This window comes from Rhagoletis zephyria, unplaced genomic scaffold (assembly GCF_001687245.7).
Source record: "Rhagoletis zephyria isolate East Lansing unplaced genomic scaffold, Rhagoletis_zephyria_1.1 Rzeph_scaffold_08058, whole genome shotgun sequence".
Taxonomy (NCBI): Eukaryota; Metazoa; Arthropoda; class Insecta; order Diptera; family Tephritidae; genus Rhagoletis; species Rhagoletis zephyria.
Window position 1 is genome coordinate 2,350 of NW_016165139.1, and position 26,374 is coordinate 28,723.

Below are 26,374 nucleotides of genomic sequence, written 5' to 3' on the forward strand. Positions count from 1 at the left end.
TTAATATACATAAGTGGTATTCACCAAAGGAGCAAGTGGCCTGGCAATCTGGCAAAAGAGCAGATCAGCTCAAGCAACGACTGATGTCAACAGACTGCCAGGCCACTTGTTCACTTTCGTGAATACCACTATACATTTCACGAAACTAAGGTCCAAAATATAGTAAAACTGCGTCTTTAGTTTTTCTCTTCGAAGTTAGAATTTCTTTTAAAAGGACTTTGAAATATCACAATATACTAATTCAAAAAATTAATTACAAAATTCAGTACAATAAAGAATAACAAGTTAGGCATAAAATAAAAACGGGCAATTCTGCAAAAATTCAACAAAATTAAATATCTTGCGCAAAAATTACGAATATTTATAGAAAACTTTGACCTTGAATATCCTTAAAAATTTTTAACAGTTATTTGTGAGAAAAAAAAGGTTAAAGACTTAAATATATATACACTGCAAAATCCTCGAATTTCGCCCTTATAGCTTTATTAGTTTAGCATAAAAAAAATTAAACATGCTTTCTCCTCACTTGTCCTTATGAGAAAAAAAAAAAAAATATATATATTTTTAGACCTCAGAATTTCCACATTTCAATGGATTTTTTTAAATAATTTTTTGAATTAATAACAAAATTGCAATTTCAAAGTCTTTTTAAAAAATACCTGACATAAAAACGCAGTTTTATTATATTTGGCCCCATGTTTCGTGAGTATACTGAGTCTTTCATGTGTTTGGATTTTTTTTTATGTATGTATTGGGTTATAAGGTTCAAAAACATTCAAGATGTTTATAGCCTGGCCACTAAACTGAATTTTAAGATCTTCATAATTTTTAAAAGTAAAGAGTATAATTGTTTGAAGGTAAACTTCTTTACGCTCGGTTGAGTGGAAGCATGGGCGTGGCCAGGTAGGGGCAGGGGGTGCTCGACCCGCCCTAACTTTCAAATTTTCCTTATATATATATAAAATAGTACCCTGAAATGCCAGCTTAATAGGGTCGAGCAACAGTGAAACCAGAGAACGTATATGAATTCATTGTCGTTTTATTACGTATCATACACGTTCTCTGGTGAAACGCAAGAAAATACGAGAAGGGGAAGTAGATTTGTAGTCAAGCGGAGTAGAGGATAAATATTTAAAATTTTTCTAAAACCGGAGTAAATCTACTCAGATCGGAACATAGTCCGAACACTGGTAGTGAATGTATTTTTCCAATTTTAACGCTAGTGAGCCACAGATGGTGGGAAAACACAGGTTGCCAACGTGGGTTCGTTCGGAGAGAAATGCATGCACATTCGCAGGGTGCACTTGATGATTCGATTTTTTTTTTTCGTTACCGTTATTCGAACAAATTTGTTTGCTGATGCATTTCCGAACGTTTTTTTGCAGTTATTAGAACATCTTTTTTTACGATGCTTTCCGAACGTGTTTTTTTTTGCAGTTTGCTTTTCTTCAGGTTTTAAATTTGAAATTTTTTAAAATTATTGGAATTTTGGTTTTGAATCAGCCACTTAAATTTTATATAATTTAGTGACAGCTTCCAGTAGCTCACTGCCTATTTGGGTGAAAAATTGCAGAACTTATCAGATGCATGAACTTAAAAGTGTATGCATGTACTTCTACTACCTCAGTGAAATGGATATGTGATGTAATTTTTATAAGGCGAAACCATGAAAATCAAGTGGGTTACCGGCATAACCAACCCAACGGCCATAACAGTGTGTATAAGGAGCTGTATATCCTTTAAACAGCGATGGGCAGAAAGAGAGCTTTTACTCTGCTCGCGCCTATACAAAATGTATAGAAAGATTAAAAGAGCTTTGCCCGCGGATAAGGCAGTGTCCATCAGTGCTTAACAACGATGTAGAAATAGTGCGGCAGATTAAAACACAACTGCTCAGCTGTACGTATGAACGGAAGCGCTTCGTATCTGATGCTGGTAGCAGAGGAAGAGGAAGGCCACTTCTGTGGTCAGAAGGCAAGGGAGAGAAAGACTTGGTTTAACCTGGAATTTCTAATTTGCATCAGTTGGCATATCCTCTCCTATCTAGGAAGGGGAGTGTGTTACAATAACCTGATTTCAAGGAGAGAAGGTCCTTGGCTCGTTGAGCCACCTGCAGGCCACTTCAGTAAGCCTTGCGGCCCGGTTTTTGGCAATGTATTTCCAACTTAATTTAAGTTTTTTTACGAAAATATAGTTTATTCCGACACAAAAATGCAAGCACTTAAGCTTCAAACTTTGTGTAAAATTTATTAAAAAAAAATAAAAAGAAAATCGTGTAAATTGCAAGATTTTTAATTAGATTTTGAATATATAGTTTGTATGATTTGAATGTAAGTTTGAGTGTCTGCGAAATACTGTTGATTTTTGGCAATTTTTTTGCTTACAGGGTGTGCATGGAGGAAAGTGGTCAATAATATATATATATACATATGTATATATAAGTTCACCAAAATCAGCTGTAAGTCCTAGGTTGTTCAAACTTGCCCTTTGTTATATTAAAATCGAAGCCCACACAGGTGCATATTCAAAATGTTTCCGAAAACTGAAATAATGAACAATGTCAAGCCTAAATATTTTATTTAAAACCTGGAATTATTGTTTTTTTTTTGTGGAAGAACAAACTAAATTTTTATAAAAAAAGAGAATTAAAATAGATTTGAAAAAAAATCTGGTAGTGAACCTTAAAAATTTGTTTAAAACTTAAAAATTTTCGTTGCTGTCTTTATTTTGTACATAGAAAAAAATTGACATGTGCTCCACACAAACTACAGACCACCCTAATTCTTATTATTTAACTCCGGTTAATAAAACCCGTCAGATTAACAAACACATTTGATTTTTCACATTTTTAATTAATACATATTTTTGTTTATTGTAATAGTTTACGACAAATTTGTAAAATTTACGCTGACCGTATGTACAATAAAATAGTATATAATATACACGTAATTCCAAATACATATGAATGTATATGTAAAATAATAATTATAACACATTTTAAGAAGCTTAAGAGAACTGAGGATATTACTTATTTCCTCACACGAAAACAATGAAAAAGATAAAAAAAAATAAAATAACTTAAAACTAATAGAAGAACAAAGTTTAGAAAAGGAAACAAAACAGCGTGCGTGCTACTAAGATTCGCAGAACTATGTGCATGGCATTAAGTAAAGTAAGTGAAACCAGAGCTAAATGCGACAGATCTAGCAATTTTCATTCAGCGAACTTAAAGAAATTTATCGAAATGATAGAAGCCGGAAATGTTTTTCAAAGAAATTCGCAATTTCTTTGTATTTTGTGCCCTTCGTGTGATAAAACTGATAAACACAAAATCTAAGTAAGTCTGCAAACAGCTTAGTTGCGCTTCCTCAAAGCCAGACGGGCGTGCGGCAGGCGTCTCGCTTGTTCCTTGGGCTCTTGCTCGGATTCTTCCGCATCTGTGTCGTCAGCAGGCGCTGGTGGTTCGGGTTTGCCGGGCTTCGCCAACAACTTACGGCGATTCACTGGCGGGAGTACAAATGAGAATGATTAAACAAATTGTTGGCATAAAAAGGTCATATGTACATATATCAGATATATATATAATATATATAAATGTATTTATATGAAACAAAATTGAAAAAAATTAGCTATTACAAGGCTAGTAAGTACTGGTACTTATATACATACATACATAAGTTCGTATAAAACAAAAAATACTCACAAGCTGTGCTGCCTGCCTTGAAACCTTTCGCAGGCGCTGGTGCTGGTGCAGATTCGGCGCCCTCGTCTCCGCCTTCGTCGTCAGCTGGCGATTGCTTGCTCTTTGGAGTTGGCTTCTCAACAGCTGTGAATTAAAGTCGTACATTTTTTATTTTTATTTTTTTGTATCTACTTATAGCAAAAAATCCATTTTATTTTTTATTTATCTTAGTTACTTACCTCTGTGTTTCTTAGCGTCCTGCTGGCGACGTTTCAGTGAATTCAAGAAATCATCGTTCGAGCGGAATGGCCGAATGACAGGACCTATCACCTTCTTGGGAGCTTCAGTTGTAGTTGTGGTGCTGCTTGCGGCTGCATCGTTCTCATCACCCTCCTCACCCTCTGGATTGTTGGCATCCTCATCGCCGTAGTCCCCTTCGTCTTCTTGTTGTGGGGGTGGTGGTGTGGTTGTAGTTTTTGCCACTTTTCCGCCGACTGGACGCCGTAGTGCCGGTCGTTTGGGTCCAAGGGAAGCCGGGCCTTCCTCCTGCGCGTAAGTGAGCGAAATACAGCAAGCCAACGCAAGAACTACCAGCAAAAGTGTGCTGCAATAAATAAGCGAATTATAACTCAAAAATTTATTTAAACGCAAGCACAAACAAAGAAAATAAGTATCTACAGCTAAAGCTTAAAAACTGGATTTAATATGAAGTCTAACGAGTTAAGTTGCAATTATTGTGGAATTTCGTTCTGCAACAGACATACTAGCTACACCTATACATACACGTTTAGCTACTAATGGCTATTAAAAAAAAATTATGAAATAATCAAAATAAGTTGAAGTGAAGGCTCACTTGTATGTACATATCTATGAAGGACGCTGCGGAATGAAGACGGTCTAGAATTTAAGGCGAAGAAGAAGAAGAAAATTACGTATACGTCACAACGGTCGAGCTGAAAGATACTTATTTATGTGGTTACTTCAGCTAAGAGTCGATCAATAAATCGTTCGAGCGCGCATAAACTGCTGTACGCTAATTGTTGTTGTTGCTGCTATTGTCCAGATTTGCTGTTTCATTTAGATACTTGTAGCACCTAGCAACGCCACAAAGCCAAGTCCGAATTTAAATTGTATATACAACAAGTGCTTATGCAAAATAACCAGTTTTAAACTAAAAAAAAAACAAACCCCGCACATTTACTAGAAGCTGCGATTTGAGAAAGAAAAAAAATACTAATGGCATTTTTTTTAATGTTGCTGCTACCAGGGTACCGTTAGCTTTAGCAAAAAACAAAACAACAAATAAGTATTTGCATTGAACGCTAATAAAATGCATATGCATATCCTTCTACGTACATACATACATATACATCTATGTACATTAGGGTGCCCATGGTAATTTTTTTTCCTTTTTATGAGAAACATTATTGCGTATTTTTATAGATTTCTTAAAAATCGTTTAGAGGTCGCGATCTTACGTTTAGGTCAGAAAATGCGATTTTGGAGATTAATCATTTTTTGTGTGACTATTTTTTCCTTAAATTTTTTGAAAAACCATTTTTTTTCTAAAGAGCAATTGTATATCAATTTTGAATTAATATTGATGAACTCCTTGGCCACACTGCAAAAAAAAAAGATATAATAGTCCAGTACACACACGCATATAATTTCAAGGCTGTATTTAGGAAATGTTGCCAAAATTCGACAATTTTTATTCGATTGCAATAAATGGGGTATCAGTTTATTTGAAAATAAATTTTTGAAATTGTGGAAATAAGCGATGGCCAAAATCTAAAAAAGTTTAGAAAATATATATATTTTTTTAAAATCCCAACAATTTAAGTCCGACAATAGATTATTATACATCATTTTAAAGGCCTATAAGTCTTCTTCTCACAACTCATTCGATCTTTAAAATCTAATGTAAAATAGACATTCAAAAACTGACAAATCTCCAAAACGGTATTTTCTGGCATGAAATGATAGGTTGCCACCTCTAACTGATTTTTTAAAAATCTTTAAAAATAGGCAATAATATTTGTCATAAAAAGGAGCGGAATTAGGGGATAGGATCTTGAAATTAAAAAAAAAAAAAATCGATGGGCACCCTAATTTACATACAAGCTTAGCTACATTAAGTCATAGAAGAGTATGTACGCACATATTCATATGTGAGTACCTTATAGGTATGTACATATGTACATTTATATCATATACATGCCTACAATTAGGTACATACATATGTATGTTTACATATACGATTTCTAACTCTTCTACATATCCATGTATTTACCGTTATTCTTTTGACCGCTTTTCCCAGTTGCTTAGTACCGGTGGCACGTTTATAACTGTCATAGCGGTAAATATTGCAGCCGCTTTGAATTGTTCGAATTTAAAATGCACTAATAGCTGTCGAAGCGCCAACACCAAAGTCAATGCTAGCACGAAGCCTTTGCAGCTCTGTGGCTGCTATCAAAATGCTGGCTGAGTTATAGCTTGGTTTGGAGCTGCACACATTTGAGATAAGTATTTATTTTTAAATGTATCGAAACAAGTACATACTACAATTTGTCACATGTGTAAGTTGCATATTTTTGATATTTCCCAAAATTTCATTTTGTTAGGCGAACTGGAAAACTTTTTAGTTCAGTGAAATATTCCTGATATATTTTTATTTCGTATTTTGAAAGGAATTTCCGCCAAAAATTCATCATACTCTCACCCTTTCGGATGTCCTCAATGATAACACATATATATTTCCTACAGGCCCTCACAAAATGTACACCGCTCCAGTGTCTGCTGGAAGGCTTATATTAAGTTCAAACATAAGTAACTCCAACTCGATTTAAAAAGTAGTTTAGCTATCGCTATTTGGTATTTCCACATACAAAATTAAATAGGGTCAATTGGTTATGAAATAGTGCCAGAAAGTCAATACATATTAAACATCATAATAATTGCTTGACTAGAAGCCTGTGTGAAGCCCCTATTATAGAATTGGGTTTATTGAAAGAAGGAACGATCGCGCAAAGTCGAGTAATTTCTCGATGGCCGGTAGAGAATTGATTAAGAGGAATACAAGTTACGGGAACGAAAACGAACCGGAAATAGGAGCTCAACTTCCTGCAAATATTTAGGTTTAATGAGTGCAAGATTAGTCTGATACAAGCATCCACAATGTACATAATTTTATCAACCACGCTGGTAAGTTTCAACACAGTGATCCGGGATTTATGCTAGCAAAGAGCAAATATTTGCTTCTTGGGCGTTGCGACCAATCTTCATCTAACCGTCCCTGTAGCTACAACGAAATCGTGTTCAAGATGGCGTATTCGCTTGACGTGCATTCCATTAGACAAAAATGCCCTATCAATCGACAATCCTAAGAATTTCATAGGTCCTTTTATCAACATTTTTTGGTTACGATGTTGAATGTTTTAGTACTTAGTTTAGGAGGAATTAAAATCCGTAAATCATGAACTTTTCGCATACGAGCAGCTGATTACTAAATATTCCCTTTTTCGCTTCCGACGTAGTACTTATTTTAAATAAATTTATGTATCCTCCTGTGAGATTATATTGTAGCATTGCTAAAGTCCATTGCAAAATACAAATTATTTATAAAGCGAACTGTAGCCCATAAGCATTAAATCTGCAAAAAACGAAGGTGTGATGAGTCAAACCATCGCACGATTTGCAATAGACTTCAGCTATTCAGAAATAAGGCCATACATTTCTAGGAAATGTGTAGTAATACAAAACAGTTGACCTCAGGCCCGCCAACACAATTGCGACCTGTTTTTCTGCGGGTGCAGCAAACGCCTTTCCAACACCAACACTTCAGCGCATTACAATTGCAATCACATCATTTCACACATTCACATTCACATTCGCAAGCACAGCACATCTCATTTCATTTCAATGGACACATGGACGTACTACAAATTGCTGGCCATAATCATGTGCCTGCTGCTGCCATTGTTGTTATTGGTTGGTGTTGCTGTCACTGATCAGGTTACATAACAAAATCGTTATTGTTTTTTTGCCGCTGGTATTTTTGGCTATTCTTCGCTTGAGTGGCACAATTAATTATTTTGCACGAAAGAAGCACAAAGATAGCCGGAATAATTGGTCATTCCGAGTCATTTGTATGCGATAGTGGCTGCATATTCGTATGGACTTGGTCATAAAAATTAGATTTAGATCGAAAAAAAATCAAATGTAGAAATGTGTATTGAAACTGAAATGAGGCATACATGCAAGTTAGAGACTATTTATTTAAAATAAACTTTGAGCTATTTGATTTGATGTTACGGTTTTCATGCAACCGGTTTGTCAACAAGTAACACAAAGAATAAAGGTGCCGCATTCACTCGATCAGCATTTTTATACGAGTATTTGCAGTGGGTATTAATTTGTGTTTTTGCAAAAACAAAAAAAAAAAAAAAATAGTAAAGAAGTAGCTAAAGCTTTGAATAGCACGTAGTGGAAGCAGCAAAGAAGTATCCATACAAAAAAAAAAACAAGAAGAAATATACAGCGATTTGTTGGCACGAAAATTGATTACCTATTTCTTTAAAGTTGTACATATAATTCGTAGATATGTTGTATACATGTAAAGGTAAAAAAAATTTAAACAACAACAGTGTTTATTAATATCAGTATACACCAGGGAAGCCAACTCGTGGGGAATTGCCCGGTTTGCGGGGATGAACCGTGTTTTGTGGGGAATTTCAGCTCGTTCAGTTCTAGTATAATAAAGTTTCAAATGGCTAAAAATTAGCGTTGATTTTTTAGAATTTTTTTGTCGTATTTGCTATCATATATCGAATAAACACAATTTATTTTTATATGGAAGAAACTCGCAACAATTTCGGAAAAAAATCCTAAAACGAAAATTTTTATATCAAAATATTTCTAGAATATCAAACTAACAAGGTCGAAATTTTTACGAAAGTTGAATTTTTTTTCAAATATTGCACAAAGTTTGAAACTTGGATTTATACGTTTTTTTTTTTTAAAGAATGAACTATATTTTTATAAAAACAAAGAAATTCAAATTAATTAACAAAAAAAAAAATTCAAAAAATTGGTGCGAGTAAAAATTGTTCGATCACTGCATGTATGTAAATATTATAAAAATATTTTTTATTCTTTATTTATTAACTAACTTCATAAAAGTTGAAAGATGAAATATTTTTAGAAATACAATAAACAGAAAGACCAGTTATATATCAAAATACATAATTTTTTTTTTTGTAAGTAAGAAAATATCTATGGGTGGGAAATTTTACGAAATTTCGGGCAAAATCGGTGAATTTCATTTTCGAAATTGGGGAATTCTCATAAATGAGTTGGTTACGCTGGTTTACGCACAAATATTTTCATCAACGCTGCAATTGTATTTGTGTTTATACGTAAGTATAGTACATATTCAGATGCGTTTCATAATTATATGATGAGACTACTCACAAATATTGAACTTATATTCAACTTTTCACAAAAATTTAAAAAAATCAATGAATTTCTCACTGTTTTTCAGTATTGTCAGCGACAATTTGCGAGAGGGGAGCATTCGCTGGTTGAGCAGCAGTTCATTTATTCAACTTGTTATTTTGAAATACTTTATTTTTTAAATACCGGAGAGTATTTTTAAATTACCTTTTTGGACATTATTGACAAAATTTTAGAACATTTTTTGGTATGCAGTTTGATAGCTTCAAATACCGTTGAATTTTGACAGTTTCTATTTGTTGATAGTGTCACTAGTCTGTTTTTTACACGAAGAATGTTCGACATTTTTTTTTATATATGGAAGTGCAAAAAAAATGATCAAAAATCAAAAAATTACTTTTAATTTATTATACTAAAATAGCCTATAAAATAAAACTACATAGCAAAAATTTTTCTGCAAATTTGAATAGAAAGACGTGAAATTTTTATGAAATTTTGTCGAACTTTTTCATTTTTGTACAAACTTTGAAGCTAGGATTTATAGCCCAATTCTGTATCGGTGACAAATTTTTTTACTGACAAGATTTAACTTTTTCAAACATATATTTTTCCGTAATAAAAACTGTGACAAGAATTTATCAGTGATACGGAATAGAGCCGTTATATGGGTTTCGTTACAGAATGAGCTATATTCTTATAAAAAAAATAATTAAAATTAAATGACATAAAAATAAATAGTCCAAAATAATCAATATAAAGCGGTCGTATAATTATGTGTAGCAGTGTATCTACACAGTATGTACACACTTAAATAAAAAGTTTTCTGAATTCTTCGAAATTAACCTGTTTCGATAATTGTTTGCATAAAATCACTAATGCTCGTACTTGTACATCGCAAGAGGATGAACTAATTATGTACATATTGTAGGTGCCAGTCGGCAACTAAACCGGCTTAAAGAATTTTGTGTGGTGTTTTCTATGTTTCAGTTACTGACGCAACCGGCTGGTAAGTAAGAGAAAAGAAGTTATCAAAGGTTGTTAAAATTGGCGCTAATTGAGAGTAGTTGCGCTCATTTTTAAATAAGTTAAAAATTCGATCATATCTGGTCACCTTGCCAATTCGGCGATAAGGAGTCGCTGAAGAACCTGAGCTTTCTATTTAAACAACAAAAGTAAACATAAGAAATTTAAAAAAATATTTATATTGACAATATTTATAAATTGATTGTGCAGTGATTTGCAAGAAGCTCCCAGTTCTATGAAAATTTTAAAACTAACCATTACCTAAACAAAATGCACCGAAGAAGTATACTTGCGCTTGTAACATATAAAAAACTCATTCATGCATATACATCGATTGAAGTTACATTAAGCATTAGTGTCATGTTTCAACATCACGAATTGGAAACGTGACTCTTTAGTGGGTGGGTAAGGAATGGCAAGTGTTGCAACGAACATTAAACATAATTTTTATTATTTCGCAAACTAAGGATGGCCAGCTAACATTTATGTGCATACAATACGAGCACCTAAACTGGGAAGACAGGCGGCGATTGGAATTCGTGTTTAAAATAGAATATTCTAGCTAGCTAGGTATACTCAGTGGTTGCCATGAATTTATGTTTATTTTTTATTCAAAACCACCCCAACATGATGAGATTAAAATAGCATTCCATAAAAAAGGCGACCCCGCCTTATGCGCAAACTACCGCGGGATCAGCCTTCTTAATATATATGGTATATAGGGCCTTATCGGCATATTGTGTGAAAGACTAAAGTCTATTTTCAAAGAACCGATTGGGCCGTATCAGTGTGGCTTTAGACCCGGTTAATGCATCATAGAACATGTATTCACAATAAGCCAAATCTTGGAAAAGAACTGCGAGACAAAGTGCCGCCCAGCCGCATATAAAAAGTCCTCGCGGGTTGGGACACACGTCATTGTCCAGTTGTGTATAACTTTGAAGTAGTTAAGCGCTTTATCTACATAAGATCCAGCATAAATACCACCAACGATTCCAGCCTGGAGAACAAGTGAAAAATAACTCTTGCCAACAGGTGCTACTTTGCGCTCGGTAGGCAATTGAAAAGCAGAGCGCTTTTTCGACGAATAAAAACTTTGCTCTACAAATCTCGCATCATGTCCGCTATTTTATATGGTGCAGAAACATGAAAGATGAACAAAGATGAGACGGTTTTGAGGGCTTTCGAGAGAACTACTCTACGCAACATCTATGATGTGTGCGACGGGTTCTGAAGAAGATGGGATGACTAACTGTGCGAGGTTTTTAAGGACATGCATATAGTTAAGCGCATAAAAATACGAGGATTGTGCTGGCTTGGCCATGTTGTACGCATGGATGCTGAGGCGCCAATGAAAAGATCCTTCGACACGGCATCTATCGGTACAAAATAAAAATAAACGGAGTCTACAAATATTATGGAAGTAACAAGAGCAGAAGGACCCACACCGACAAACGGTAGGAGTGCCAAGTATTTTTAATATTTTCAAGCGAAGTAAAGTAAAAAGTTGAATCAGAGTTTGACTTAAGTATCAGAAATGTAGTTTATTAAAATTGTAGTCAGAGAGTATTGAATGATATAGACCCCTCACGTCGAGTATGTTTGTAAGTGTATGTACATACATATGTAGGTATGTGTATAGGCTTGTTTTACATAAACTCCAATTTAGTTGTTTTTTCTGGTATTTCACATTATAAGCTATTTCATTTTAAGTTTTAATTTTTTAGCTCTCAAGCATTCACCTAGTTAAATTTTCGCAGTAATTTTGGTTAACCAATTCACTCAACGATTTGTATTCAAATGCCGGTACGCCGCTTAAGTCTTTTGTTATGCGTTAACAAAGGTTTCGGAATGGTGTGTAAAGTATTGAAAGTGTACGCAGTAATTGGCTATTTCGATGCATGGCTTAAAACAATTTTTTATATTCAAGTTTCGAAAAAATTTAGATGTAAAAAAAATACAAAAATTGAAAAGAATTGAATTGGATGAGATAAACTAATATGACCAGTTTCACGAAAGCAATGTAAGTATAAAAATTAATTAATAAACATCAATTATTATTTTTTAGTCGAATTTATTATGAAAACTGGCAGAAGAGAAAATATCAGGTGCAATCCCATATTCCTCTACCGAAATCTAGAAAACTGAAAAAAAAATAAATAAACAAAAAATCACTCAGAGCGAGAGAGTAAAACTAACGAGTTAAGTTTCAGCGTATGCTTGCAAATACATTTTGAATATAACTCCTTTTGGCAAATGAATGTGAGATAGAAACTTCTGATGCCAGCACTCGTCTCTTAATAAAAACTCAATGAAATTCAATAAAATTGGTCTACAGCGCCATCTAGCGCAAAGCTAATAATAAACGAACTTCAAAAATGAATACCTCGTATCAAAAACCCTCATATGAGTATTTTTTTAGAACATCTTTCAAGAACTTAACCTAATTAAACAATAAATTGTGCGCAGGGATTCAATTAAGGATATCTTCCTTATTTGAGCTAAACTCGAAAAAAGCCATCAACATAGTATTATTGACATCCAAAAGTCACTTGCATTTGGTTTTACTCAATACCGAGCCAACAAGTTTGATTTCGTCGCATAAGTTTTATTACTTTTTACCCTGTATCTAACGAAATCACTGCGCGATATTGCTTAATTTCCAAAATTTCATGCGCCAAAAATTTGCAATTCTACATCAATAACCGAGTATACATATAAATGTATGTATTACGAGTATTTATTAAAGTTTGAAAACAAAACTAATCCTGCATTAGCACAGAAAACTCTCGAACCGTAAGTAACCGTAATCGTTCAATGTAAAAAATGCGAAAAAATGCCGCTGCGGGCTGTTGCAGTAATCGACGCACACATTCACACAAAACAACAAGCGAATTTTAACTAACACGCAGAAAGTAATGAAATGTAAGCACACAATCAAACACAGTCAATTGCTTTGCATACATATGTAGATGCAATTAAATTTGATTTTAGCCAGCATTAACATATCATTTGCCTACATCTGTCTGCTTGAATGCCTGCTTAACTCGTTGGCTACACTCTCAATTGGCCTCTGTGCGTATGCATGTGTCGGTGTGTTTGATTGTGCGCGCCCGTATGTGTGTGTATGTTTGTGCGGTGGAGCCGTTAATTTAAACGCGTGTTAAATTTGTAATTAAACTAATAATTTGCAATACGAACATAAATAGCTTTAGCTGATTCTATGTACGAGCGCAGCGCGTGCATGCAAAGCCGGTTGACTTGATTGCTGCATTAGCACCACCAATTGGTGGATGCCAGCATCGCCAGTCAAATGAAAATTACAAGAAACTGGTAAATGAATAACGAATTGCAACTGCAATCGAAATAGAAGTGGTCAGTGGGCTGGGCGCGCGGGTCACCTTCGTGCTTTTGGACTTTTAATACATACATGTATGTATGTATACTCTGCTCATATGTTGGTTGGTATGTATGTCGACTGGGTTGGCGCTGGCTAAAACGTCTTACCTACTGACTTTGCGAAATTTACCGCAGCTGTTGTGGTTTGAGCTGATTGGTGCAGCTGCTGCAGACATTGTTGATGGACAGAGCAGTGATACAAAACGGCCTTGAAATCATTTCTCCGCAAGACGTGACGTAGAAAATTGTACGCAAAAGCAATACTTGATTACTTAGTACAATATTTGCTATCGATATATGTACATACGTATCGGTAGAGCTTTTATCGTTCCTTAAAGCTCTTTATAGCTTCTTACAACAAAAGGCACAGGAAAAAAGTATAGTTTTCACAAATTTTCCTTAAAGTCGACCATACGTTAACATTTTAATAAATTAAAGCATTATAATGTCAAGAAATAAAGATATAAGCCTGATTCTTGAAGAAAAATAATGTGAATTACTAATCCAGCCATTTGTGATGCATAAGTGTATTTGCCATCAGCTTTTTTTTCGAAAATTTTCGGCCAAAATTCGTTAAAGTTTCTCCATTTCTGCGGCTAATTTTGGCTACTGCATCTGCATTTTCCTCTACTTCTTCTGTTGCTATTATGTACGCCATTTGTTGATGTGATTTTACCTTTGCTTTATTTTTAAATTTTTACATTGTGGGCTTCTGAACATTTTTTTTTCTTGTTTTCTATGCATCTTCATTTGTGTGTTTTTCCCCCCTTAGACTACAACCAGTTTTGCATCTCGCCATTTTAAGCATTAATGTTGATTTAAATCGAATAGTAAAGTTCAAATAGACAAGTCTTCTTTTAAGTATTTTTTTTTTTGCATTAATTATTTTTTGTTTTTTTTTTTCACAAAATTACCAGCTTGATTTCTCATGGGAAACCAGTAACAAGTTTTTGTTGTGATAATCTATGCGGTTATATAATGAGTAAAACTCTGGGCTTCATTATAAGTGAAGTGCCACGAAGGAATGGTTTTAATTATTTTTATTTTTTTTTATAAAAGAGTATATTGTTTTATTTTTCGTATTTGCGTATGTATATTCGTATGTATAAAGGCAGTGTCACATGATTGGGTATTCGCACAAAATTTGGTGAAAATTTTATCCCAATACAATTTATAGAGGCGAATATATTCTGAAATACTCAATTGGATTGGTTTGCCAAGTGTCTTACCTCTTGCAAGAACCTAGCATTCAGTGTTTAACTGCCTTCTTTGAGACCAGGTTTTTGCAGCAGCGGCAGCGCCTGTTGAATGGTATTGCAAACTTGTGCAGGCAGTCACGATTTTTTAGGTACATATTTTATCTGCTCATTCCTAATAGAATTCAGAGAACGGCATCCGTGATCGAATGAATTTCCTTTCGAATTTTCAGTTCGAACGAAGGGCGCTGGATGTCTAAGTGGTCCGATTTTTAAGAGGTGAAAACCGTAAGATACTCACAAAGTGAAGTGGTTCCAAAATAATGCGGTTAGCAGTTTTCAGAAGACTGATCCCATCTTTAGACTAAACTCTTCGAAAAGTTAACCCTAACAGTTCAAGTCCTTTAATTCGAACTTCATTTTTAAAAATCGAACGAAAGGGTACAGATCTGATGACTTGGATATATGTAGATATCGGCAAGCTAAATACTTCAGGTCCAAGGCTCTTTCCTACATACATATGTATATTGATAATTTGAAGAATCCACAATTTTAAACTTATGAAACATCAGAAAAATAAATTTTCGAGATTTTTAGTTTCAAAATAAAAAGCAATAAAAAAAAGTTCAAGCTCGAGCGAAGCCGATTGCAATAATTTCCAATGGCTTAGTTAAACTTAACACAACAATTGCATTAAGTTCCGGGTATATTGATAAAACGATTGCTGAAATGCACATAAACATGTAATCATATGGCGGTGTCATGACCATCTTCCAAAATTAAAAAAATTAAATAAAATAAATTCTTGCAAGGAGGTTATCCAAAGCATACATTTTGGATGAGTTGGCTTCAGTATATGTAAGTGGCCGTGGTTATATCTCGTTTTCTTCTTTTTTTCAATATCATCCGCCCTCAAATTCAAAATTTTTGCTTGAGATATCGCGCGCTCAGAAGGATGCACAGCTATACAGGGCTAAATGGATTTATCTTTCCATTCTGAACATTTCAAATCTGGTAAACAAAAAATGCTCTACAAGGGTCCTTCCATAGAAAGTTCAAATCACTTACACGAAAGTAATTTGAACAAAAATTGAATGGGAATAACTTTTATGTTATGCTATGTATATTTGTATCTAGATAAGTTTTGCTGGAATTTGTTATATAATTTTAATTTAAACGAATAGTGGCATAAACTGCGCATATAAGCATTAAATCAGATCTCTTTCCTCTATTCATATTTCGTTTCAAAAATAACCAGAAAAAGCTAAGTAAGAAGCGAAATATTGTCAAAGCAGTACACAAATCTTTGCCTGGGTCTAGGAGATATATAAAAAAAACTAAATATTGAGTAGCCAAATACTGCTCTTTTGTCTTTCCAAAGTCGTCTTAAATACAACTACTCCAAGGACAATTTCTTAGCGAGAATTTGGTATGCCCTCCCTCCGAATGGTGACACTTGGAAAGCACATTTTTAAATGTACATATTCAGAAAGGAAACTGGTATACCTTCTTTTTAGCACACTAATAAACAGCATTTTAATGCCAGCTTAGTATGCCACTTACTAGATATCCAATTCCAGCACTAAGTGCAAATCAAAAGACTTAAGGCACGAACTCGTGTGCTGCTCAACCTAAATACTTGGCATGTTTGCATTTCCGACAGCTTTGCTTTGCACAACTTCACCTTATTATTATACTATTTCGTGTTTTGAGGAACTAATGTATGCCGTTTTTACTTCATTGCAAGTTCACTGCACTTTTTTTTTCAAATTCAAAATGTTGCAAAATGTCTATTACAATTTATTTACTACATCAACTAAAATCGTATAATCCGTTTGAAAAAAAAAACAATAAAATTGGTTATAACATAGCAGAAGGAGTAACACTCACATGTTGAAGTACTTCATATTTGTTTGTTGAGAGTGTGTGCGCGTGCGTGCGTGTGTGTGTGTGCGGAGTTTTAACGGTATGTAATTAAAAAACGTTAACTGCAGATTTTTTCCAATCGAACGAACGCGTAATTACACAAAATCTGGTAGTAAGTACTTTCGGTTTTTTGTAAATCTTTTTTTCTCTTCTCTTTAGCAAAGCCTTAGTTAGGCTGCGTGTTGCAGTTTACAAATTGAAAATATTACAGGCGTTTATAGGCGTTTAATTGGTTGGTTGGTTGGTTGGTTGGTTGATTAGTTTCTTTTTATGATTTCGCCACCGTACTTGAGCGCCGAGCTGGAGTTGAGCGTGTGAGGCCACAATCACTTCTTAACAACGACTGTTTGGCATTTCAAATTCACTAGACTCAAGAAAACAATTTTAAATTGGTCTGCTGACGGCACAGCGACGGACGTTGACGGTGACGATGGCTGGCTGGCTGGTTGGCTGGTTGGCTGGTTGGCTGGCTGCCTCGCCGGCTGTGGCTGTGGCTTTGTCTATGGCACGAGCACTGACGCTTTTCTTGAAGGCGCAGTCGATGGCTGTATGCATATACATGTACATATGTATATGTCTGTTCCAGCGCTGTTACTGAGTTGCTGGTGAATATTGATTTGAAGTTAAGTAGTTGCAGAGTTTGTTCATTAATCTGCTGTGTTTGTGTTAGTGTGCAAGCATACATGCGTACATCTAAACATAAATATATATCTTCAAATACGGGCACACTAATGTATTTATATACAAAATATGTACATATTGATACCTAACTTCATATACATACTCGCCCCGTACTTGTAGTTGCTTCGAGCGCTATGAATAAATATGTATGTAGATTCGGGTTGTGGGACACACGTAGTATATAACAGGTATGGGTACACCGTACACGTTGGCAGAGTTACTCTGACGTTAACACCATACTTGTTTTGTTGTTATTGTAGAATTTGATTTTATTTTTTTTTGCAGAAATTCTCTAGCCATAAAGGGTGAAAATTATTCGACACACTTCAGTACTTGCCATCCATAGCTTGTGCTAAAAGAGTTATTAAATTTTGCTTGAAAATCGAAAATTCTTACAGTTTCTTAAAAAAAATTTGGTTAGCAGAAATGATATATTTGAATACATTTTTGGATGTTATTTGTACTATTCGATCAATTGGTGGTATGCAAGTCAAAATAAAGATAACTTGTTTTAAATTTTGCGTTCTCAATTTCTTTAAACGAATACTTATATGTATGTATGTAAGTATGCGCTCACTTATACTACTCTCTGATTATTTCAGCAGTAAAAATATATGGTCAATCCATGTCAAATTAACCAATGGTTTTAGTTTACCATTTTTGATTTGGATACTTTTCAGAACTTTTCTTTTATCATATAACAAAGTTGAACCAAAGGAGAAAAAATTCTTTCGAAAGTGCTATGCTTAATTCCTAAAAGTTTATAGCAGTCTTATTTATTGTAAGGAAACTGTTGTAACTAATAACTTGGAGTAAATTAGCGGCCTCATTGAAATATCGGAGATTTCGTATTTCTGAAATTTACCGTTATACGGGAAGCTGGTGCAATTTTAGTCCGATTTTAATAATTTTCAACAAATTGCTTTTTTGTATCCAGGTTATTAAGTGCACCGAGTTTGGTAGAAATTGATAAATCCGTTACCGAGATACACATTTGTGGTCATAAGTGGGCGGCGTAACGCCCATTATCCAAAAATTTATAATATTCTAATTTTATGCTAAGTGGTTATTGCAATCATCGATTTTAAGTGAACTAGCTCCAGTAGCTACTGATTTATCGCAATTTTCATGTTCCTGTAAATTACCGTTATATGGCAGGTGAGCAGGTGGTTATTACCCGATTTCAAAGATTTTCAACAGATTTCTTAACTAGACCCTACCCAAGCCTCGTACCGAGTTTGGTAGGGTTGGTGAAGCGGCTACAGCATTTTATCTTAAGTGGGCGGTACCATGCCCATTTTCTAAAAATTTCATAATAATATTATTTTCTGCCACAATTCTACTCCACATACTAATTTTCAACAATTTGCATTTAATATTTACTGAAATATCGCAGTTTTTGCATTTTTCGAAAATACCGTTATATGGGAAGTGGGCATGGTTACATACGGATTTCGCTCATTTTCAATACCAACCTACCTGTGACGAAGGGCAACGTACATACCAAATTTCGTTGAGATATCTCAATTTTTGCTCGAGTTATCGTGTACACGGATAGACGGACGGACGGACGGACATGACTTAATCGACCTCTCTTTTCATTCTGATCATTTATGTGTACATGTGTCCATATCTATCTCGATTCGTTTTGGCTGTTACAAACAACCGTTATTCGAACAAAGTTAATATACCCTTGTGTACTAGTGCGCTCGGGTATAAAAAATATAACTATAATATAAATTAGATAAGTATATATAATATAAATTAAATACATCGCAAGGAAAACATTTTTGAAGGGTTTTTGTTTTTATTTGTTTAGAGCTTTTGCGATCTTAGAGCGGTACACAGATAAGATCAGAGGTAAATGCTGTATGCCTAAGCTCCTAATAGCTTTGATATATGGAAAGCATCCCTGGTCATGGATGGGAGGTAAACTTAAATGGGTTGGATCAAAGTGTCATGCGCTTTCGTGGTGATGATGGGTCACGCTGGTGCCCAAAAATTGCTCATTCGTTTACGCAGCTGTTCCGACAACGGACCGCCTCGAGAAATAACGGTTGCCGGATCAACGAGTCCAACAGTGATGAGAGCAGTGTAGCCTCTGCGAGCTCTGCCATAGGGAGGAAGCTTTTAGCAAGCCTTAGCAAAAATGCGGAGACGGCAGAGAGTAAAAACGCGAAAATAGAGTGCAGGACATTTTTTTGTGTCAATTTAGAAACCACGGGAGTTTTGTGGTGGAAGTACAGGTTTATAAACTAAAGAGAATTTCTCAAGCATCAAAATAATAACTCTTTAAAAGTTTGTGTATGCAGTACAAAGACACGCCATGGCCCCTTTTTTCAGACATGTTAGACTTTGAGTCTGTTCAACGCATGCATGATGTCTTCTTCCTGAAGAATACCACGGTTATTCTGTTGAAAAAAATGCTGTTGCATAGTGTAGATCTTCTTAGTAATGAATACTTTTTCTACACCATCATTAGCGAAGAAACGTCTGTTAGCGCCTGCAACTTCTTCTTTTTTTTTGCCTTTTTTGCAGCGTTGCTGAAATATCTGCCTTGGGTAAAACGATTTTGGAATCTTAGTCATATACCCATATGTGTGTATGTATGTAAAGCTGGGAGTGTACAGACGTAAGTGTTTGCAATTTCAAGCAGGGTGCGCCTTTACGCCATTGGCGCATACTGGAAGAGCACTTGAAGACTTCAGCTACTCTGCCGGTCTATCTGCATTGACACTTTCATTGAGCCAAGCCACAGGAGGTCGTTTCTTTTGCTGTTTGTATCAATTAAATATATTTAATAATTAGCAGTTGCATTGAAGTATTGATGATTGACTTGCGTTTTCAAATAAAAATTAAAGATTTATAGCATCTCATAGAAATGGGTGTGAATGGTTGATTTGCTGCTCGCACAGCGTGGTGTTGGACATCATTTAATTGATTGTGCGAAAACAAAACCCTCAAGGTCGTATGTAAATTATATAAATGCGTTATGGTGTTCAGTCACAAGCGACCAAGCAGCTAAAATGTCAGACGGTGTGGAAGAAAGAGACGCGAGCATAAATATTTTTAATTAATTTGTTTTGGGGTTTTTTTTTAACTAAAAACCCGTGTTTGTCTAAAGGAACATATGTATACGCATATGTAAATCGGTTTTACGTCAAAGTAATAAATTTGTTTTAGTTGAATGTTGTTCCTTTTCTCTTTCAATTTAGGCACCCAGAAATATTTTTTATCAGCGAAATAATCAAAAGACTTAAGAAACAAACCCGATTAAATAGCAAAACGAAACAACTGGATATTCAAATGAAATTAAAAACCTAAATGACCACCTCATTAGCATAATTTCTACATCCTCATCGGTGTGTGTGAGTGCGAATGTGTGTGTATTTTTTCTCCACGCACTCACACATATACACACACAACGATTATTAGTATTTAGTTAATTTCTTACACGTCTTAGTTGCTCTGTGTTTTTCTACCATCGTCAAACCGGCCGTGCGCTAAAATATGTACATATTTCACCAATGGGAATCAAAAAAAAAAAGTCGTATATTTAGTGGAAGTAGTAGTAGTGACCTTGAAATAAGTATGCGATATTAACAGAAAGGGAAAAAAACAACCAAGAAACGACCATTTGCATTTACGCATAAAATTCACGCTTGCACAATTTTTACTGTATTTACATATATATACATACATACATACACATACATATACATCAGGTATTTTTAGTTAAATTTTAATTTTTAAATCTTACACAGAAGAGCGTGAAGTCTCATGCATATGCATGCGCTCATATACATATATATATGCAGCATTATCACAAAATATGCCTCTAAACAAATTTACATATTTAGTTACTCCATTTTATATTCGTCTAATCTTAAACTTTTGGATTATCATCAACCAAATGAGTTGAAATTAATGTGGCTATCACACACAATAAAAATTTATGTCAATTAAAATACAAAAAAAAAAACTTCTATCCGTTGTTGTTTTCAATTTCGTTTTTTTATGAAAATACTTCGACGTACTTATTTATGTATGCAAAATAGCATGCCGGCCTCTTGCGATCGCAACAACAGTTGCCTTTTCGGGCTATTCTTCTTTTTTTTGTTTCAGGTTCTCTTGATTTGTTATTTTATGAAACCTCACCGTCAAAACAAGAAATTCCATAACTTGTTTCTGTAGGTGGTGTGGTAATGCGAAAATTGATATATCCGATTTCATGAAGTTAATGTGATTCAATTGTTAATTAAATAAATGAAGGTAAATTTTAAATATCCTGCTCTCTGTGACACTGTCAATTCAATCCATGGTCTACTTAACTTGGCTTTTATAACGCGGAAGGTTCCTTCCTTTTTTTCAAAAGACCTTAGAGCGCACATAATTTTCCAACAACTCCCCTCTGTGAAAATAATGCATAATTTGTTTTGATACTTGCACATACATAGACTTCGAGCGAGCTGCTATAACAAAAAAAATGAGTTCGTGAGTGAAATGTTTTGTTCGGTTTTCTCTTTATTTTTTTTTAATTGTGATTTCGTTTCTTCCAAAAAATGTTGTCCTTCCCCGGTGCAAAATGTGTTCGATGCTACACTCAACCCTGTAAAAGGGCATGTTTTTGCCTTCTTGTTCTTGTCTAACTCACACATTTCATAGTATTGTCATTTTAAGCAACCATCTTATTTTTAGGGCGACCATTTCCCCTGAGAAAGCTTCAAAGGGCAGAGAAGTGCATTTTTTGCCTTAGAAGAGTGTAACAGTTTAAGAAACAAACACAAAATTTTCGCACCGTTTGCCTCGAATCGAATACGGAAAGAGAAAAGGCAATCAAAAGCCGAGATCTTTTGGTAGAAACGAAATCACCATAAGTAATTATCTGTAGCGGAAAATTTTCAGTATTCAGATATATAGTTCTTTTTTTTAGATCTTGTATGTAAATAAACTAGATGGAACCCCAGTTTATTCAATTCTTAAAAGCCAGATTACTCGGTATACGAAAAATAAAGATTTTGAAAAATCGCTTAAACATCGTCGGTTTGAAAAAACCGACTCATCCCCCTGGTGAGTACCATTTTATATTTAAGAATTTAAAAATTGAACATTTCAACGTCACTAAACTTGTTCACAGGGTATTTTTTCCCCAATTATCACTAAAAGGAAAACTGCAAAATGTGAAAATCTTTGTTTGTTGGTATACGCATTTTTTCATTTTTCTTCTCCTGGAAGAATGTCCGTGTAATTTTCGGATAGCGGGAAAAAATAACTCTGTCAAACTGCTTCCACCAGCCCGAGAACCAAAAAAAGGAAACAGGAATTGGGTACTTTTGGATAACCGTAAGCGGGCGATCACAACAACAAACAGAATATTGAATTTATAAGCTCAGGGGACATTTTATCAGATTATTATCGAGAATCTGAATGGCGATACATAAGTACATACATTCGATATAACAACACAACGCACAGCTTCAACCCATACAAATAAAACAGCCGTACAATAAGCACTTGTAAATCGTAACTGTTTGCTGGAGTACTGGCTTGCGTTGTGATCTGTTTAATCGCTTAATATTCTTTTTAAAATGCTACCCAAAATGAAAACAACGATAAGTAATTTATTACAAAATTGCATTTTATTTATTGCACTTGAAAATTGTATACAATTTCATATAAACGTTCGCGCTCTAACTACCATAATACGATAAAAAATAACGATGCCTTCACTTAATTACGATACTAATGATTATAATATTGTAAAGTTTATCGTTTATGCGCCTAAGTAAAGTTAATAATGTATGCACTTATGTAGGTAAGTAAGTATGTAAGTAAATATGCATATAATTAAGGCGTTTCGCGTAACATTTTTTTTTTTTGAGTTGTTTACAAACTAGAGTATATATTCCTTTAAGTACTCGTAAATAAGTATGGATATAGCTATACTTAGTATGATTGTGTATAGGCATTTTATAAATACATATGTATGTATGTAAATGTGCATATATGTAGTATGTATGTGTAATACATTTCTTATTTTCTTTATTAATTATTATAATTGTTGATATGCTCACAGCTGCTATGATTCTTATATTATACTTATGTATGTATGTATATTTAAAACTTTAATATTAGTTTTACTTTTGATGTTTTTTTAATTTACAATATACCGGGGTTATTCCAGAAAAGTAACATTTAGGTAATAGTCAAAATAGCGTTACAAATTAAAATTATTTTTATTTCAATAATCTTTTTATTAAACCAAATATTTTGCCTTCCTGGGGGTAAGAGGCCTTCCATTCTGTATTCCTTTCTCTTTTCGTTCTTGCATGGAATGGCACCAACTCAAGGGCTTCTGCCTTCGCTACCCATAGAAGCGCTTTTGTAGGACGTACTTTAGTACCAGCCTTATACACCAATACATGCATCCGCGTAAATTTCAAATAGGAAAAGCCTCTCTAGAAGGCACGCAGGGAAGCATTTTTTTCAGCCTCCCCCTGGGTAGGCCTTTTAGAGTGGCTTCACTTAAGAAGGATTACCTAAATTATCTTCTGGGATGCGTTCCATTTTATTGCATTTCTATTTTCAGTTATTTATTCAGACGCTTTGTAAAGCACTAACTGACCGATAGGGCGTATAAAAGCTAAATGTTGCTAAATATTATTCCGTTTAGATTTTTTTCTTACTATTCAAAAATTGGTCTTAATCTTGCCATCGAAAGTCTAGAAGCTCTTACTATACTCTCAAAATGTGCATGAAATATACTTTCCTTCTTTTCGGTACCAGATATTTTCAAATCGATTTCATTTTAGATTAAAATCTAAAGGGGCAAAAGAATCATATCCCATCGATTTTACAGTCGGAAACAAAACGACCATCTTGTCTATACCAGTTTTTGTGCAATACAATTCTCTCTCTGTTTATTTTGTTTGAGAAATTAAAAGTTTGAAAAATTTAAAGTGCTGAAAAAGGTATGCAGAGGCATCATTATATACAAAACGGGACTAGGCGCCGGTTGAAACACGATTTCAAGCACTTATTAAAGACGTCAATCTTAAAGAAAGGTAATTAAATCAAAGTTGTTGACCATTTCAATATTAAGTTCAATGTCTTCCATTATAAACAGACTTGCATTTGTTGCTTTTTAGGCTAGAACATTTAAAAATAACCTGATGTGATAGAGCAATTCTGAGTTCGAATTTGGATTCAACATCTATTAGAAATGGCTGGCGTTATCTCCAGATTTAGTCAAAATTTTAAAATTTGTTGAGTAGTGTATTAGCCTTATGCTTCTTCAAGAAAATAACTTGTTTGTCGTTTAATCATTAAATTTAAATTTCGGTACGTATGTATGTAAGTATATCGTATGTTTTTAAGTTTGACTCAGACCCAATGTTACGTCGTATAAATGCGTTGAAGTTCAATTCGATAAAGAAACTTCATGCTAGAATTTCGATTGAAAGTAATGCTTTTTGAATCCATATTTTTTTTTTTAAATTATGAAATAATGCATATTTTACACTTCACACTTTAGGAAAATTCTTTCGTTTACAGTTTGATTGCTTTAAGCGGTCAACTAAATTATATAATTCAATTCATTTGTATTGCTTATAGACTAAATAGGAATGTCATTGCTATTATTATTATTATCATGTACAATATTGGGAACTCTATTTAAAATACCAAAATTATAGATTTTAATTTCATTTATTCTCCCAGATCTAAATTACGCATATTTTACAAAATGTTTTCAATTCATTTTCTGGGAGCATAGGCCAATCAATATAGCACTTAAGGTGGAAAAAATACATTAATCAAAATAAGTAAAAGTCCTATCTCTGAATGTGGTATTAATTAAAGATTACGCTGTATTCGAGCTGCAATTAATGCGGCAGTGTTGCTTTTTTATGAAAGAGCATCATGTTCTACGCTAAAAATTGGGCTACTTTGCCTACATCAAGCGATCGAAGAACAACATTTTGTCAATCAGTTGCTCATCACTGTCAAATCAAAAGCAACACAAAAAATTATGCAGCATTTCGGAGAACTTTTAGTTGAGCATCAGCACCATATCATCAAGAAAGGCTGCAATATTGCGGTATGTATTAAGTTGCTCGAACACACCCCAATTGATGAAAACCGCACAGCTCCCACGCCTACTGACGCACAAATGTACATAGAGTAATACAAATACGGTGATTTAAATAACAAAACGGGTTTCTTTGTGCCGGTTACCAATTTCGAAAAACCCGGGTTTTTAAAACCGGGTAATAATTTTGAGAAAAGCGGTGTGGTCACACTAAATGTTTTGTTATGGTTATTGCAAAAGTGCAATCGGTTTTTGTACCGGTTGCGTATAGATATCTATATATGTACATATACATATATATTAGTTTGGTGATTATTGAAAAAAAATCAATAAAAGGCGAATTTGGTAAGTCCAAAAGAGGTACCGAAATTTTTAATTTAAGAAATGGTTGGGAACACTCCGCTTTTTACAAAATTAGTTACAGATACTAAAAACTCGGATCAATTCGCTTTTCTCAAAATTAATAGCCGGTTCTAAAAAGCAGTGTTTTTTGAAAGTGGTTGCTGAAACAAAAAACCCGATTTAATTTTTGAAATCAGCGTTCAATAATCCTTGAAGGAGTAAAGTTTCAACAAATAACGACGACTTCTTGTGTTTTCTACACTTGTCCATTTGGGGCGTCAGTGATAGTAGCGGCGATGCGGAAATTAATAATAATAATAAATTGGAGCTTACACATAGTATGCTAGTGCTTGGCCGAGCTTCCCCTCCGATTTGTGGCGTAATTATAAATGTATCAAATTGCAAATAACGCTTGATCGTTTTTCTCATTCTATTGTCTAGTTGAAATTCTACTAGAAAACATTTTTTCCATTCATTTCTGGTAATAAAAAAGTCTTCTTATTCAACGTATATTTTTACATAAGTAATTGTTAATATATCTAAAGTATCATAATCCTAAAAAGGGATAACATTATTTTCTAT

The 26,374-nt window shown here is 34.2% G+C and overlaps 1 protein-coding gene across 1 annotated transcript; it reads right to left on the minus strand.

The window, feature by feature from the left end:
* Positions 1-2,879: 2,879 nt before the first annotated feature.
* On the minus strand, positions 2,880-17,143 carry LOC108374726 (uncharacterized). The gene is made up of 4 exons (XM_017630723.1): positions 16,645-17,143; positions 3,922-4,286; positions 3,704-3,826; positions 2,880-3,503 (listed from the first exon to the last, which is right to left on the minus strand). Exons 1-4 carry the CDS (start codon positions 16,659-16,661, stop codon positions 3,355-3,357), a joined length of 654 nt encoding a protein of 217 aa, XP_017486212.1. The 5' UTR covers positions 16,662-17,143; the 3' UTR covers positions 2,880-3,354.
* Positions 17,144-26,374: the final 9,231 nt, after the last annotated feature.